General features: G+C 41.3%; 1 protein-coding gene across 1 annotated transcript; it reads left to right on the plus strand.

Annotated features, from left to right (window-relative positions):
* The first annotated feature begins 280 nt into the window (after positions 1-280).
* On the plus strand, positions 281-13,401 carry xirp1 (xin actin binding repeat containing 1). Its single transcript, XM_085440424.1, has 7 exons — positions 281-405; positions 546-600; positions 682-921; positions 2,877-2,973; positions 4,864-5,015; positions 5,231-5,272; positions 6,254-13,401. The coding sequence occupies exons 1-7, from the start codon at positions 281-283 to the stop codon at positions 13,112-13,114; spliced, it is 7,572 nt and encodes a 2,523-aa protein (XP_085296550.1). The 3' UTR covers positions 13,115-13,401.
* Positions 13,402-16,684: the final 3,283 nt, after the last annotated feature.

Consider the following 16,684-nt stretch of genomic DNA (forward strand, 5'->3'; position numbering starts at 1 on the left):
GGACTCTGGGTTTGCTGCTTGAGTGCATAAATTCATAAACATTAACAGAGTCAGATGACTGTCAGTGTCAGTGTCTATTGTATAATAACTCAAAAGAAGTTAAACCTCAGTTATGTACTTGAATTTAAGAACGTCAGATTTAGAGTTTATTGATGAGTCAAAGGAAAACATTTGTGGATTTGATCTATTCTGATTTAAATGACAGCCTGGTTTTAAAAGCTTGCAGTTTGGTGAAAAAATGCTGTTGCTTTAAATTGCAGCTGTTGTTTAAAAGAATACAATGGAGGTTTTTGGCCTGAGGAGGACCCAGTCCTTGAAGAGTCTTTCTGGGATTCAGGAAAAGTCGTGGGTCAATGCAGTTTCCCCCAGCTGGAAGAGAAAGTCTGTCTCTCAACTGGTGCAACAGTAAGTTCTACTGAGGCACAAACTTGTGACATTTACAGTTTATTTACATTATTCACAGGTGCTGGCAACGTTTACTGACTGTGTGTTGTCTTCATTCACTCATCTGTTAATATATATTGGTATTAAATTTGTCCTAATAGTTACCAAAGCTGCTCTGACCTAAGGAGTCCTGATAGGGCAGAGCAGAATCTTGAGGTAGGTGTCTACACTTGTGTTTGTTAAATGGAAATACTGCTAAAACTGAAAAAACACATAAAAATCAACTACTCTCTTTAGCTGTCGGAAAGCTGGGTGGATGGCGGATGGAGAAGAGGGGACAGCAGAGAGAATGTGGTCCTCTGGGGCTCAGGAAGGCGCTCTAATCTTTCCAGGAGTCGCTCCATGGAGTTCCTTCCTCAGAAGGAGGCTACGGGCACCAAAGCTCTGTGCGCCCTGTTCGAGTCCAAAGCTACCCTGCAGCAGTGCTTCAGCAGCAGCCCTCGGCTGAACATGGCATCTGAAACTGACAGTGTCACAGTGAGAGACTACCCTCTGCAGGACAGGAGAAGTCATAACACTTTTCTTAAGGACACAGCTACACAGGTGTGTCAGCTGCCTACTTGAGCAGTTACAAGTAGTGTTACAATACAGTGCTGGTCATCCAAATGACACAAGCACGTGATGTGAGCCTGGTTCTGCTAAAGGTTTCTTCCTGTCAAAAGGGAGTTTTTTCTTCCCACTGTCGCCAAGTGCAATGTTGGGGTTTTCTCTGTATTATTGTAGGGTCTTAAAGCACCTTGAGGTGACTGTTGTTGAACCACTCACCTGATATGTTTGCACTTTACATCCAGAACCAGGCAGTTACTCTATTTGTGTAAAAAAAAAAAAGAAGAAAAAAATCTGGACCAGTTAATGTGGTTACTTACTAATCCTGCATATCTTTCCTGGCTATGTGTTACTGAAAGTGACATGAGTGTCATCCAACTCTTAACCCAGCTATCATGGATTTTAAGCTCCCTCTATTTTAAGTCTCGACAGCCCGACTCCACACCCACCAAAATGAGACACAAAACAATCATATATTGTCTGTTATAATTCTCTTGACAACATAATGTGCTGTTTATCCACAGAAAGCCACTCAAGTGGGTGGAAGAAGGGCTGTGAATGGGCTTCCAGAGTTTCATGACAGAGCACGCAGACACTTGCCTGGTGAGCAGTGGTACTTTATTTCATATTTACTACAATCACTGACATCTAGGACGGGATAAGGGATGGGTGCCAGAGTTTCCTTGAAGCTTTGAGGTTCATTGTCATGTAAGGTAAGACGAGTGGACACTTCTCAAGCTGTTTAATATATATGTTCCTGACAGTTCTTTGAAATATGAATGTAGGCACATTCATCTTTGCATGTCAAACAGCAGTTCTCAAGCGTATCAAATGAATCTATATTAGGTTGCCACAGAGCAAACAGTTCAGGATCAAGGCCTAGTATTTAAAGTGTCACCATGTAAATCCTGACCGAGTTTACGAAGCAGTGGCAACCCATGTGGTGTTTGGTGGTGGGAGGAAAAAGAAGCTAAATAAAGACAAGGATGTAGTGTTGTAAATGCATAACTATGTGCCCGGCACACATGCTTAAGATAGAACTGAGAGTGTCACCACCAGTTCTGACCGTGACGCAGGCCTTGGCCCTCTGAGCCATGCCTGTCCGCGACACATTACTGATATTGCTTCAGCAATACTGACGTCCTTACCCTGTGATGAACCTGGTATAAGTAAGGAACAACCAGTAACGTCAGCTGTGTTTGTTCCAAAATAAAGCTGAAATATTTGGTAGCATTTCATAATACAGCCCATGGCTTATGGTGTAATTTCCCAGTGTTTGCCATCTAATTCTGTTGAATTTAGGGTGAGATTTTGTCCTAGTGATACTTAAAGTGTAGGTAGTGTGGAAAAAGAGAGTGAGAATTAGCATTTTAAAAGACTGGACTGAGATCAGGGCAGTTTGGAGGCCAGATCAGGTCCTTTGGATCTGTGTCATGTTCCTTGAGCTGTTCATGAGTACGTTTGGCAGTGCGGGGGGTGTACATTGTTCTGTCCAATGGGACACTTGAAGGTGTATGTTGGCCGAAAACACTGTTTAGGCGTGTGAGTGACATCCTCATGAATGCCAGGACCCAAGTAGAACTTACCAAAATAGGACCATTTGTCTGTATTTTTTCTTTCAATATATTGGCTGCCGAGCACCCACTGACACACATACTATTGGTCCCACCCAGTTCCTGTTATAGCAGGTGACAATGTATCTGTGGAAATGAGGGGTGTCCCAATCCAACAGTGACTAACAGAGGTGATTGACTCAGGCGAGTAGCAGCAGCCAGCCCACCATCCCAAAATAGCCAAAGTCTTCCACTGGGGCAGCAGGCACTGATAAAAATCAGCTGTCACCAAGGCCACGGGACTAGAAAGAGTTCAGTCACAGAGAGCACTGAAAGAGGAGACAGGCTCTACTACACATCACACATCACAGGGGTCCTGGGAGTGAACACAGCAGAAATACACAGGGAAACAACGCTGGATGGTGTTTTAGTGAGTATTTATTAACTTTCTTCATATGAGGCCAAATAGCGTGACTGTGCCGCTACAGTAAAATGACAATAGCACTATATAATGACAGAGAAAGGTTTCTGGATGTACATGTTTTGTATTATTGGACTTTATTTTGTCAAATTTCATGCTGTTATTGTTGAGACAAGATGAAGTTGTACTGGAAAAACAGATTTTTTTCAACAGCAATCACAAAGTATAGAAAATTCTGAAATTTGCAATTTTGCTCCTGTCTTTTTATGACTGAGCTATAAAGGCAGTAATTTATGAATATAATGCTCTCTTCATTAAGTGTTAAGTGCTCATCAACCGTCAGACCCCATCGGTACGCTATCCCTCAAGTTTCAAACAAATGGTGGAAACTGGAAGTCATATGTTAGACAGTCTGTTTTCTTCTCTATATCTTCAGAAACATTGGAAAATGAAAATCAAATGAAGGGGAAAAAATGAACTCCTAGAAGTAGGCAAATGGTGTAACACACAGTGCTATATGGGGGATCTGGGACCCTATAATACAAGTTGTCCTTTGAGATGTTGGTTTTCATTACAGTCTATGAATGTAGCTACAATTGCCAACAGCTGATGGAGGTAAAAGGCTGCGGTGGTGGTGAAGAACAAATGCCAGCTGCATTTAACCATCATTTGTACAGCTGCCAGCATCCCAAAATTTCCTCCCATTAGCATGCTGCTAATAGCTCCTCTTCATTCCTGAAGAATTAACCCAGATCAAAGAGATGTTGGCAGACATTGCTCAGAAAACGCTGGAATCACTGAAAAAAGTTTCCAGTTGTGTCATTGACGCTTAATTTCATTTTCGAGTCTGTAAGAATGAGTCTTTTCATTATTTCCTCTGTCGAGACAAGTTTGCGTGGATGTTTGTGAACACACGTCGATGATGAGTGACAGTTGACCTCTCGGTTTACTGGGTGAGGACTTTCATGGGGGGGCATGGCAGTCGGTTGCATGATTCTGTCTGCTCACCCATCTGTGAAAATACTTTAAGTCCAGACTCGTGAGAGGCGCCGGCTCGCCAGGCCATCCTTTTGTCCCGTCAGGGCTTAGTGCGTGAAAAGGGAGGTGTGTTTAAATCTGGCCATTAGTTACAGCTGGATGGCCTGTGCAGCATACTGTGCTGTTGACCTCTGAACATATTTTTCATGATGCTGCTGTTGATTTTTTTTCTAAACTCATTATATTTACTTAACTCCAGCTGAGGAACAAATTTCAGCTAATACAGTCTGATTGCAGGGTGTTTTTTTGCATAAACAAAAATCAGTTTCAGAACATGCATGTGGTTTACTGGGCTGGGCTGTTGCATTCTTTTGGTCAGGTGTTGATGGTTTGATGGGAGAGAGCCCATTCAAACAATGTGCAAACAATCTGTGTCCCTCAAGCTGAGCTAGCAGTTGCTGTTTTTTCTTCTTCTTGGGTGTCATGGTCAATCCGTGGAATGCATTTTGATGATAGTCCTGTGCAGCAGGGAGGGCTGTGTGGGCCTATTTATCTCCCGGGGATCAAAGCTCGTAATCTGACTTGATTGTTACAATATCTCTCTTTACTAAAACATATGCTGTTTCATGGCATAATGCATGTGAACTAGAATCCATGAGGTAACAGGAAGCTACAACAGTGATAAGACAGATTCCACCATAACTAAAAATACACAGACACAGCGTTATCATTCAACTTGTTGCTGACACTGGACACGCACAGCTTTGCTTATTATAGGATACAGCAGTATCCTGTTGTTCCACTTTTATGCATGTGTGTGCCACTAGGTTTAAACTAGAAATCCCAAGACTCCAGATGTATTATTGGGCAAATCTAATAAAGAAGTCAACATTAATTTGATGTCGGATCTTGCTCTTGCAGAGGACAAATACAGCTCTTCACTGACTAAAGGGGGCACCCCAACGAGACAAACCAGAGACAGAACATCTACTTCCTTCTCAGTGAGAGACAGATCAACTCTCTATCTGTCAAGAACAGCAGCCACTGACACCACAGGAGGCCCAACACAACCAGTGAGTTCCTGAAATGCTTCTCATTCCTCCCCACAAAGTGAGGTCAAAGGCTTCAATGGGGAATTTTCTGTGTGCTAGGTCACAACAGGAGCGCCTCAACACTTTAGTGCATGTTTGAAATGTGTGGAACACAGTGCTAATGGATATATTTAACAAATAATAAAGTTCTGTGTGATTCAAACTGATTTAAATCACTCTTTGCTTTTGTTTAACAGGAATTCATTGGTACACTAGGAAAAGGGGCTAAAAACAGTAAGGTACAGTATACGTCATTTAGAAACCTTTACAGGAGAATGTGGTTTCTCAGTATTGTGTGCTGTGCATCTAAGTCTTTGCTTCCACCATCAAACACACAGTAAACCTACGAGCTCACATTAAATGCAACATTCAGGATGTTACTTTTTCACAAAGGGTCAGGTATGTTTAAATCATTTAGATAATTTATTTTTGTTTAAATTTTTCTGGTTTGTAATTAATTGTAGTTGTATGTAGTTATGTTGTTATGTTGAAAAACTGAGAATGACCACAAGGTGGTGCCTCCATCCTTTCTGTTGAGCTGAGCTCCAGCACAGAATTGAACACAGACACAGAGTATCTCCATCAGAATAGTAAAGATCAAGGGTAATCATTATACCAGTGAGTTGCTGGTTCTCCATGGACACCAACAACACAAAATCTAGCTTTTGTTATTTCTTCTGAATGTTTATTTTGGGATTGAAAGTGAATCATCTCTATTAGGTGTTTTTGTATTCTGTTTTTTGTTTTTGTTTTCCTGTTTCAACAAGCGTCTCTATCAGTGCATGTGGCATATCTCTGTGAACATATCAACAATAGCTGGTTGACTGATGGCAGCCTGTCCAAAACTTAACAATGCCCAACCCTAGTTTACACTGCAGCCAGAAAAAAAACTTAATGCAGATTTAAATTTAACAACGTTTTCGCTTGTTTTCACCTAAAAAAGTTAAAAACAACTAGCCACACTAGCAGCCTCGGCGGCGTGTATGTGTGATATTTGCCTACTAACAGCTGTGAAGTGTTTTTGGTAACCCTGGTGTGACTGAGGATGGTTTGGGGTGAAAATGCATAAAAGAAGCGAAGCGAGCATAAAAGAAGGTAAAGTATGGCTTTCCTTGCTATGCATGTCATTCTAATATTTGCATGTATTGTTTTAATGCTCTTTTTGTTGACTAGATCACTAGATCCTGATAATATTCTTGAATTTCTTTTATTGTTTCAAGATGGCTGACCAGACCAGAAAAGTCACAGTTTTACAATCATCTCCTGAAGAAGATGACTTGCCCTTCCCCCCACCTCCCCCAGTACCACCTAGACCTCTCAACTATGAAGGGCCTTCATCGTTAAGTAGCCTTCCCCTGCCTCCACCTAAAGAAACCTTCTCCACATTCTACCAGCAACGGCAGAAAAATGAGCTGAAGAGGCTCTTTAAACACATCCACCCAGACTTACGGGCAAGTCTTGATGACGCAGTGGATGATGAGATCATGAAGGCAGTGCAGTCAGAAAACACTCAGGCAGCAGATGCAGCTTATCAGGGGGAAGTGCAATCCATGAGGTGGATCTTTGAGAACTGGACTCTGGACAGTATTGGAGATCCTCATTCAACCAAAAAGCTGATGGATAATGAGGAGTTAAAAGGTGGAGATGTAAGAAGCACCTCCTCGATGTTTGAACATATTGACAGCACCCAACTACAGTCTGCCAAAAGGCAGATTTCTGTCAGGGGGGATGTGAGAACATCAATGTGGTTGTTTGAGACCCAGCCCTTGGATTCCTTAAATAGATCCGTAAATGAAGAGGGTGAACTAGTTGAGGCAGTGCTGAAAGAACCTGTGCAGCCTGGGGATGTAAGAGGAACTCGTCTGCTTTTTGAGTCTAAAGCACTGAGTGACTTGGGGCGCTGCAACTCTATTGAAGATCATAGTTTCCTGAAACTGAGGTCTGAGCTTCAGGAGCTGAAAGGTGATGTCCAAAAGACCGTGAAACTGTTTCAGGCAGAACCTTGCTGTGCTATCAGAGACAACAGTGGCAATATGCATGAGATTAAATCCATCTGCAGGGAGGAGATCGACAGTAGTGGTGTTTGCACTGCCCGCTGGCTTTTTGAAACCCAGCCTTTGGACCTGATCAGTAAGGGAACTGATGTCGTGAAAATAATTCGGGGCATATCGCTAGAGGAGGGTCAACGAGGAGGTGTTGACCGGAAGAGGTGGATGTTTGAAACTGAGTCATTTGACAGAATACCTGAGGTTGTAGGAGAGAACACATTTGAAGGAGCCATAGCTGAGTGCACAGGAGAGGTTGATGTCATCAACAAGAAGAAATTCTTTGAAATGAAACCACTGGCAGCAGGAAACATGGCAGAAAAGTCTTTGGAAAAGGGAGACGTAATTGGGGGAGATGTCAAGACCTCCCTTTGGCTGTTTGAAACGCAGCCCATGGAGACGCTTAGTGATAGCTATGAAGTCGGGAGCCTGAAGAAAATTACCCTTTCAGCTGAAGAACAAGGTGAAGTAAAAGACAAAAAACAGTTATTTGAAAGCTGCAGCATTCAAAAGAGCACTTCATTAAAAGAACAAGTGATTGAAAAAGGTGACGTGAAGGGATTCAAAGAACTTTTTGAAAAAATTCCTTTGAGCAAAATTGCTCCTTCTGGGGAGGAGATTACCGAGAACGAAGAGTCTATTGCAGTTGGAAATGTAAAAGGTAACAGAGAAATATTTGAAACAACTCCATTATATGCAATAAAAGACAGCTCTGGAAACCTTCATAAGGTTACAACAGTCAGCCGAGAGGAATTCACTCAAGGGAAAGTCAAAAAGTATAAGTGGATGTTTGAGACGAAGCCGTTAGACCAACTGGTAGAAGGAAAAGGAAATGTGGAAGTAATCAAAGGCATCACAAGACAGGAAGACAACACAGGTGATGTCAAAATGGCAAAGTGGCTTTTTGAAACACAGACAATTGATGGGATTCATTCAAAGTTCAATCAGACAAAGCAAAACTCTTCTTTGGAGGAGGAGCCGCATAAAGGTGACGTGAAGACCTGTAAATGGTTGTTTGAAACACAGCCAATGGACATTTTGTATGACAAATCCGAAAAAGCAAAGGATAAAGAAGCCATTGAAGATACCAATGTCAAGTCCATTACATGGCTTTTTGAGTCACAGCCTCTAGATAGCATCAAAGATGGGGAAAAGTACAATTTGAAGCTATGCAGCACCATACGAGATTCAGTCCAATCAGAGGTTGGTGTTCAAACTGTGAAACATCTTTTTGAAACAGAGGCCTTGGACAGAATAAGAAAGGATACAAATTCAGACCAAAATCTGAGATGTGTCAGCCAAGTGAACTTTCAGTCAGGGGAAGTTTCGCGAGTCAAAGAACTCTTTGAATCCCAGTCTCTTGACGAAATAGGATCAGAAATCATGGCAGCATCTGATCAGCAGAACCAAGGAGAACAAATCGAGAAAGGTTCTGTAAATAAATTTACTTGGATGTTTGAGAACTGCCCCATGAGCCAGATCAACAAGGACAACAATGACACAAATACGCCAAGGGTTGAGAGTATTGAAAGTGGTGATGTCCAGAAGAAAAAGTTTATATTTGAAACATCGTCACTGGATAAAATTCACGATGAACCCGTTGAGCAGAATTGGGTCAATGTGGAGCAGCCTGTGAGCAATATAGACGTGAAGTCAAGCACTATGATGTTTGAGTCCCTGCCACTGTATGCCATCAGAGACAAAGAGGGCCAGTTTCATGAAGTTACAACTCTAAAAAAGGAAGAGGTAATGAGTGGTGACGTAAGAGGAGCAAGGTGGATGTTTGAGACAAAACCACTTGATGCCATCAAGGCGGAGAATGAAGTTTACGTCATACGAGCTGTCACCCAGGAGGACGTCAAGAAAGGAGACGTTAAATCAGCCAGGTGGAAATTTGAGACACAACCTCTTGACTCCCTTACGAGTCGAGATGAGCTCTCAGTCAGGGTGACTGAAGACTTTGGAAGCAGTAATGTGCAGCTAAATAAACAATTATTTGAATCTGAGCAGCAGTGCAAGAAGTTTGTGAGAATGGTTAGTGTCACTGATGTGCAGCGTGGCGATGTCAGGACCTCCACCTGGCTCTTTGAGAATCAAACAATTGACAGCCTGAAAGGGGAGCCTCAGGAGCAGGGTCCAGTAAAAGCAGTCCACAGGGAAGATAGCCAGAAGGGAGATGTGAAACGCTGCACCTGGCTCTTTGAATCGCAGCCCCTGGACAAAATTAAGGAGCCAGAAGAAACCACAGTGCAAAGTGCTAAAGATATCCCAAAAGCTGATGTGAAGTGCACCACCTGGCTCTTTGAGACCACTCCACTAGACAAAATCACCGCCAACAGTGTGGCTGATACCCTTTCGTATTTGAATGAAAATGCTTTTGTTCACTCAAGCGGCATCATAATAGAGGCAGATGGCAGCAGAAATGTTAACATGGCAAAATACATGTTTGAAAACAAAGAAGGGGTGCAGATTGAGAAAGAGGATGTTGTTGAGGGTAACATCAGGAACATCATGCTACAGCTCTTGGTCAGACCGACTCTCAAACCACAAGTAACTCTTCTGAGAGAAACTGAAAAAGGTAAAGTTAACATAACAGTAGTCGAGCTTCCAGTCTCCCAGGCGACCGGCACAGTCAACATCGAACACGATCAAAGACTACAAAACATTGCCCAGGTAATTGATGACTTGCTCATTCCACAAAATAATTTGAAAAAGGGAATAATATTGCAAGAGACTGCAGCGGGACAAGCAGAGATGTCCGTTTATTCACTCATCTGCAATTACGAAATCAAAACCGAGAGTCTGGTTACAGAGAGGGGAGATGTCCAGTCTACAATTGGAAATTTGTTAGCTACTGCCAGTTGTCAGAGGATAGCAGCGTCGTGCAGAGTGGACGAAACAGAGAAGGGAAATGTGAATTTGTACAAAAGCTGCATTGAAAAGGGAGATCTGCATTATCTCAAAAGTCTTCACACCGAGGCGTCTGAAGACGAAGCTGATCAGAGCCTTCTGACTAAGGAACAGATTGAAACAGTTCAGGGGGGTGTGAGGGAAGCAAAGAGAAGCCTCTATCAGCAAAAAGAACAGGCAGAACGAACAATTTCTGATGTTTTACCAGGGGACGTAAAGAACACCAAAAAGGTTTTTTCATCAGAGTGCTCTATCAGTGTTGACAGCTGTGTACCAAAGGAGGAAATTGTCCCTGGAGATGTCAAGGCAACAATGCAATCATTAGAACGTGCAAAGCAACAGAGTATGTGTGTGGAGCGGGAGGTCATTACACCTGGAACTATTTATGACATGGACCTGTCAGCTCAAGGTCCTGAAAGCGAAGGAAACCAAGCACAAAAAGAAGTCATTATATCTGGAGACGTAAAAGCAGCTAAAAGGTCTCTTGAAATGGCAAAGCAGCAAAGCATGCAAGTAGAGCGGGAAGTCATCATTCCTGGAAAAATATACAACCTGAATATGTCCGCACAAGAGGAAAGCTCATCAACAGTGGCACAATCAACATGTTCGTCCTCCTCAAGATGCCAGCAAATCAGGACTTCTCCGAAGGTCAGTGATACAGAGAAAGCTCAAGAAAGCCATATCTCCTTTGAGGCTTGTCAACAGATTGCAGCTATAGACAGTAATAGTGCCCCAGAATCACTGCCACCTTTTGTAAGTTGCGAGTTTAATAGTCAGACAACTGAAGATGAGACAGAACAAGTTATCAGAGGAGATGTGAAAGCAGCTATTAGAGCTCTGCAGAGTGCAGCGACAGAGCAGAAGCTCCTAGATAAGGAAAATATTATAAGCGGTAATGTGCAATTGGCTCTCAAATCTCTTGAGAAGTCTAGCGTAAATGTATCCAAAGGAGACTATAAAGCTGCCATGATATACAGAAATTCAGGCAGGGCTTGTTCAGAGAGGAGCAAGACTGTTCACAAGCAGTGTGTTGTGGTGCCTGTGCCTCCATCTGACGCAAAATTATCTCCTTCAATTTCAGTAACCTGTGAAGGACAACCATCTATTTCAACACAGAATTCAGCTCCCAACCCCGTAGCAAATGGAACCTCTAAATCACCCCGCTCTGAAAGGCCAAGTCCACCTCCACTGCCTCAAAAGACTGAGAAACCACAGGAGCAGAAGCCAGCTTTACCACCAAAGCCACAATGGATAAAATCTGTAGTTGTGGAAGAACCAAATACATCACCTAACAAAGTTTCCTGCCCTGTTAAAGAAAATACAAAAAGTGTAGTAATTCGTCCAAAACAAAGCCAGTCGTTTTGCTCTGTGGGTAGCCAAGAAACTACAACGCATGGAAAACTCAGTAAACAATGCTCACATGAAACATACCAACAACAAAAATGTGTTAGTGAAGAAATGCAAGTCGCAAATCAAGCAAATGTATATCTGCCAATCAAGCCAAAGGCTCAGGAAAGCAGCAAGAAACAGGAAACAGCACAACTCACAGAGAGGAAATCAGACTGCAAAATGACCGTGTCAAACAGCAGTGAAGTGAAAACAGAGAAAAATGTGAAACAGAAAATCAATGCAGCTGAGGAGATACAGATACGTATGAGGGGTTATGAAGATGGTGAGCATGAAATCAACACGAGCTCGAAGGCAGCACTAAATAACTTTGAAGGAAAGGACAGAGACACTTCCAAGAAGGCAGCAATCACAGATGATAACGGTAGAGGTCATAAAAAGACAGAAAAGACTTCTGTTCAAGAATACAAATCAAATCTCAAACCTCAAGAAAAACAGCACGAGCCCGGACTGCAGACATCAGTCACTACGGGCCATGTGCAGGAAAACAACCCGGACCAAAAGCAACCAACTTTTGAGGATAAAGTTGTTTTAAGAGAGAAGAAGGCAAGAGAGACAGAGGATGAAAGACGACAAAGGCTCTCTGTACACATGGAAGACATCGTAAAAGGAAATGTAAAGGCAGCCATGGAAATCTTTGAAAACTTTAGGAAAAGAGAGGAACTCAAGGGGATCCTGTCTCAAGTGCAAGAAATAGAGGGAGAGGCCAGCAGTGTAGATGACACTTCACTGAATACATTATACCAGAATGTCCCTACTTGGATGGGTACATCAAGGAGAAACGCTAAGCAAAGTAAAATGGAGGGAAAGAAAGTTGAAGCAGAAACCCAGGATGATGATCTTGAAAGCATCTCCTCAGTTGAGACGGCATTTGAAGATCTGGAAAAAGCAAGCAAGGAAATAATGAACCTGAAGGAACAGACTTTAGCAAAGCTGCTTGAAATCGAAGAGACGATTAAAAAGGCTCTGTACTCCGTGTCTAATCTGAAATCTGAGGCCGACATTGCAGGGTTGTCGGGGCTGTTCGATGAGTCTTTGAAATCTGAGCAAAACTTTCAACCTGCCAACAACATCAGGAAGATAAGCATTGTTTCAAGCAAGGCCAAATCAGGTCAGACAAAAGAGACAAGCGATGTAAATCTCCAGACAGATTTGGATTCAAGTCTTTCCAAAGAGGAAGTGTCGAGAAAAGGGCACAATAAGCCCCTTATTAGACAGTCTTCCTCTCAGTCTTCACCATCATTCATCTCCATTCACTCAGCTGCCAGAAAACCAAGTGATCAACCAAAGCCAACCATGTCAACATTTAAACCAAAAACTAATGGCTGCTCTGACAGTTGTCAAAATGTGAACAGCGATCTGGAGTCCGCAGCTGCCGAGTCTTCAAAAAATGGCCCACAGCGCAAGGTCAGTGTTCTTGAAGTGCAAACCGCAGAGCAACCCGCAGGAATAATTGGCACGAAGACTGTCAGTGAAACTTATGAAGAGAGCGACGGCTTTGGCAATGTATTTGTTTCCTCCAGGACCTCAACATTCGTCACCAAACAGTCTGACAGTAAAACATCGGCCCTGTTTGAAATTAGTCCAACCAGATACGAAGTCATGACATCCCCACTGATGCGAAGGTCCGGGCGCTTTTTTGAAGATAAAGTGTCGAGGAGCACCAAGGACGACGGGACGGTATTTGTAACATTCGGCCCACCAAAGGAAACGCACTGAACGAGCCACTTATTAGTGCGTTCCACGGTCCTTTAACTTTAGGAAAGCAGTTTTATTTACGTGTGTTTTCATCCCATTTTTGTTTTATTAGTGAAACTGTTTTGTTAGTCTTTAAACTGAACTCATGAAATCATGAAAATGTTACCTTTAAAAACTTTTTGTCTTATAGATTTTATACTGTAACCACATGATAAAGTGTTAAGATCTTTTAACAAGGCTAAACACAAAGTTAGCACTGTTTATTCTTCTGTTTTAAACAACTGTCAAATAAATGACAGGTTAGAAGATGTGACTGTTATCGGTGATTTTTTTCTTTATTCTCATTCCTTGAATTATAAATATAACAAATGGCCACAGAGCAGCCATATCATTATCACCAACCACTGATGCTACTTTTCAGCATACTATAAGTAGATTAGCTCACACACAGACAGTGTTGGTCAAGTTACTTGAAAAAAGTAATCAGTAACTAATTACTGATTACTTCCCAAAAAAGCAATCCCGTTACTTTACTGATTACTTATTTTCAAAAGTAATTAATTACTTAGTTACTTAGTTACTTTTTAAAAACACGATTTACAACCTGAATAGGTGATAAAGCGATAGATCTTTCAGCCCAATTCTACTTTTTCTACATAATCCATCATACACAATGTAATCAAATGGAAAAATCTATTTTTTTAACTTGTTTTATCAGTTTTAATCTTTTAACTTTATGCATCAAGCAAAAATTTAATTATATGCAACATTCTCTGACTTGAATAAATTAGTTTAACATTTAAACCTATTTTCTGCACATTCCAGCACATAAAATAAAATATTTTTTGTGTTTACACTCACTCTTTCAAATAGATGCAAGTCAAACACAGCAGAACATAAATAAAGTCAAAGACTCAGCGGTCCTGTTGCTCTATTTTCACCTATTAAAAAGCACTGCGGTAGGCGGAGGTTTACCCTGGTGCAGGTGTGCCGCGGTCAGTTGAAGAATCCGCGAGTTTCTCTGTGAATTTCCCATTACGTCGTTGCGCACTCGGTGCTTGCTCGGAAGTTTAGGGTTTTTTTCGCTGTAAAAAGAATTTTTTTTCCCACGCACAACGGACGCTAATGTTTTTGTCACTTTTTATGGAATCAAACTCAAAGTAAGGTCAGTACTTCCACGCTTTAAACGCTGCACGCTCATACTCTCTCCCACAATCGATATGTGATCCATTGTTGATCTGCACGCAGCTGTTGTCACTAACGGCGCACTCGCTTACGTCACTGTCGTGAGACATTCTCGCAAAAAATCACGGTTTTAGTAACGCAGTAACGCAGTGTTCCTACGGGAAAGTAACGGTAATCTAATTACCGTTTTTGCAATAGTAATCCCTTATTTTACTCGTTACTCGAAAAAAGTAATCAGATTACAGTAACACGTTACAAGTAACGCGTTACTGCCCATCTCTGCACACAGAATTTATAACTCAATTCCGTGTATATCGACTTTGCTTGGCCCGAAATCAAAGTGATGATAATAAAATGTAGAATCTCTAAAGTTAAATGTCCCTGCTGATTTGAGATCTTGTCTTGGTGGAGATGCCAGGCAAAATGCAATTCAGTAATGACAATTTTTTTTTAAAGGGGTAAAAAGAAAATCAAGCAAAAACTTAAATGAATCTAAAATCTTTGTGTGGCTGAGACATGGCTTGATTATTCTACAACTCTTAATTTGTTGTTTAAATATTTTGCCCAGCAAAATTGTCACTTAACTGTATATAAACAGAGATGAAATGGCGCAGCCACTACGCCTTGCTGCCATTTTTTTTTTACGGCAATGGAAAATGTTCCCGTGGCTCCCAAAGCCCATTAACTTGTAAACCACAAATATAAAATTGACTCCTTTTTAAAAATCCAGTGGTATTTAGTTTGAATGAATATCCAATCTCTAGGCTAATATATGAAACAGTAGTACATTGGTGCACAACCAATAATTCACACAATACTCCTAAGTTACTTAAGTAAATTCTACAAAGAGTATTTCTTCACCAATTTACTTCATAAATTGCCTTTTAAAGGAAACCTGGAGTCAGATGTTGCACAGTTGTAATGGATCTATGATGAGAAATCACACCACCGCTATGCTTTTTAAAATGTCAGTTTCTGTTTTGGTCACGTTTTCTCTACTTTTGCTCCAGACCTTCATTTCAAAATACCTCTCTTTTCTTCTCCTGTTGTTAGTTGGTTTGAAAATACAGGATTTTGCAAACATCAAACACATCTGAAAGCCTCACTGTTGCTGTTTTTACCTAAAGTTGAATACCTCATAAATGTGACATTATCTAGTTATGTAATTGCTAAATACCAGGAATCAAACTTGTCAGTGGTCATGCGACATTAGGAGTACACCTTAAAACATCTTAGATGTGAGTTGTAAGTAATTCCTGTGCGTTTCTTCTAACTTATTATTTTAAAAAAGTACACATAATTGTAGATCATAGATCTCTCCACTACAGGTGGCTGCATTTGTAAAACATTACAGAAAAGATCCTGTCATGTCAAACCTACAAGACAAATTAACCTTAAACTAAGTTTGTTTTCATCATCGTAGTTCCAGCCGCCTGCCAAGGAAATGTGTTCTGCCTGTTTGACACCAGTCTACCCAATGGAGAAAATGGTGGCTAATAAACTTATTCTGCACTACAACTGTTTCTGCTGTAAACACTGTAAGAAGAAGCTCAGGTGAGATGTTAGAACAAAATTATAGAAATTGGAATATTTATCATATAGAACCCAATCAAAACTACCAAGATGAAAAGATTTAGTATTTGCATTAATAAATGAAACACATACATGAAATAAATCCTCAATATCAATGAATAAATCATTCACACAAGCTGATCTAGCACAACAAATCAATAATGTGAGAGAAACAAAATTAGATCTGATTTTATATTTGGGCTTTTTCATTTCATTGCAGCACACACAACTATTCTTCTCTTTATGGTGAATTCTACTGCATTTCTCACTACAATCAGCTTTTTAAAAGAAAAGGAAATTATGACGAGGGCTTCGGTCACAAGCAACACAAAGACCGCTGGCTTGATAAAAATAAAGGGACAGATGAGCCAGATGCTAAGCCCACTCCCAAAATGTCAAAGAACAAGTTAAACATTTCTAATGGCTGCAGAGAGGCTTCTGCTGAAGCGTTTGCCACAAAGTCATCCCTGAGAGCGTCGGGAGATAAAAGTGTTGCTGATGTTAAAGGTAAACTAAAAATGAGCTGGCCACCAGAGAAGAAGAATTCTCCGCAGCGAACATATGAACCAGCTCTGAAAAATAAAATCTCTGACATCAGCAGAGCAGGTGCAGTTAGCATGAGCTTTTCAGAGCATTGGAAAAGCGACAGGCTCAGTAACAGAGAAGGAATGAGAGATAAGAGGGGGAAGGAACAGTCTACAACAGCAAGCTTTATCTCAGCTGAGAAGTTTCCCTCAGAGAAAACAAAACCAGTCAGTCCTGTCCAAACTAACCACTCAGAAGCGAGAATTTCTGTCACGAATCAAAAAACAGTTCACACAAATGTGGCCCCCA

The sequence above is a fragment of the Copadichromis virginalis genome, linkage group LG18 (assembly GCF_057382275.1).
Source record: "Copadichromis virginalis isolate Kocher_CV1m ecotype Utaka linkage group LG18, C_Virginalis_male_GT1.1, whole genome shotgun sequence".
In the NCBI taxonomy this organism is placed as follows: domain Eukaryota; kingdom Metazoa; phylum Chordata; class Actinopteri; order Cichliformes; family Cichlidae; genus Copadichromis; species Copadichromis virginalis.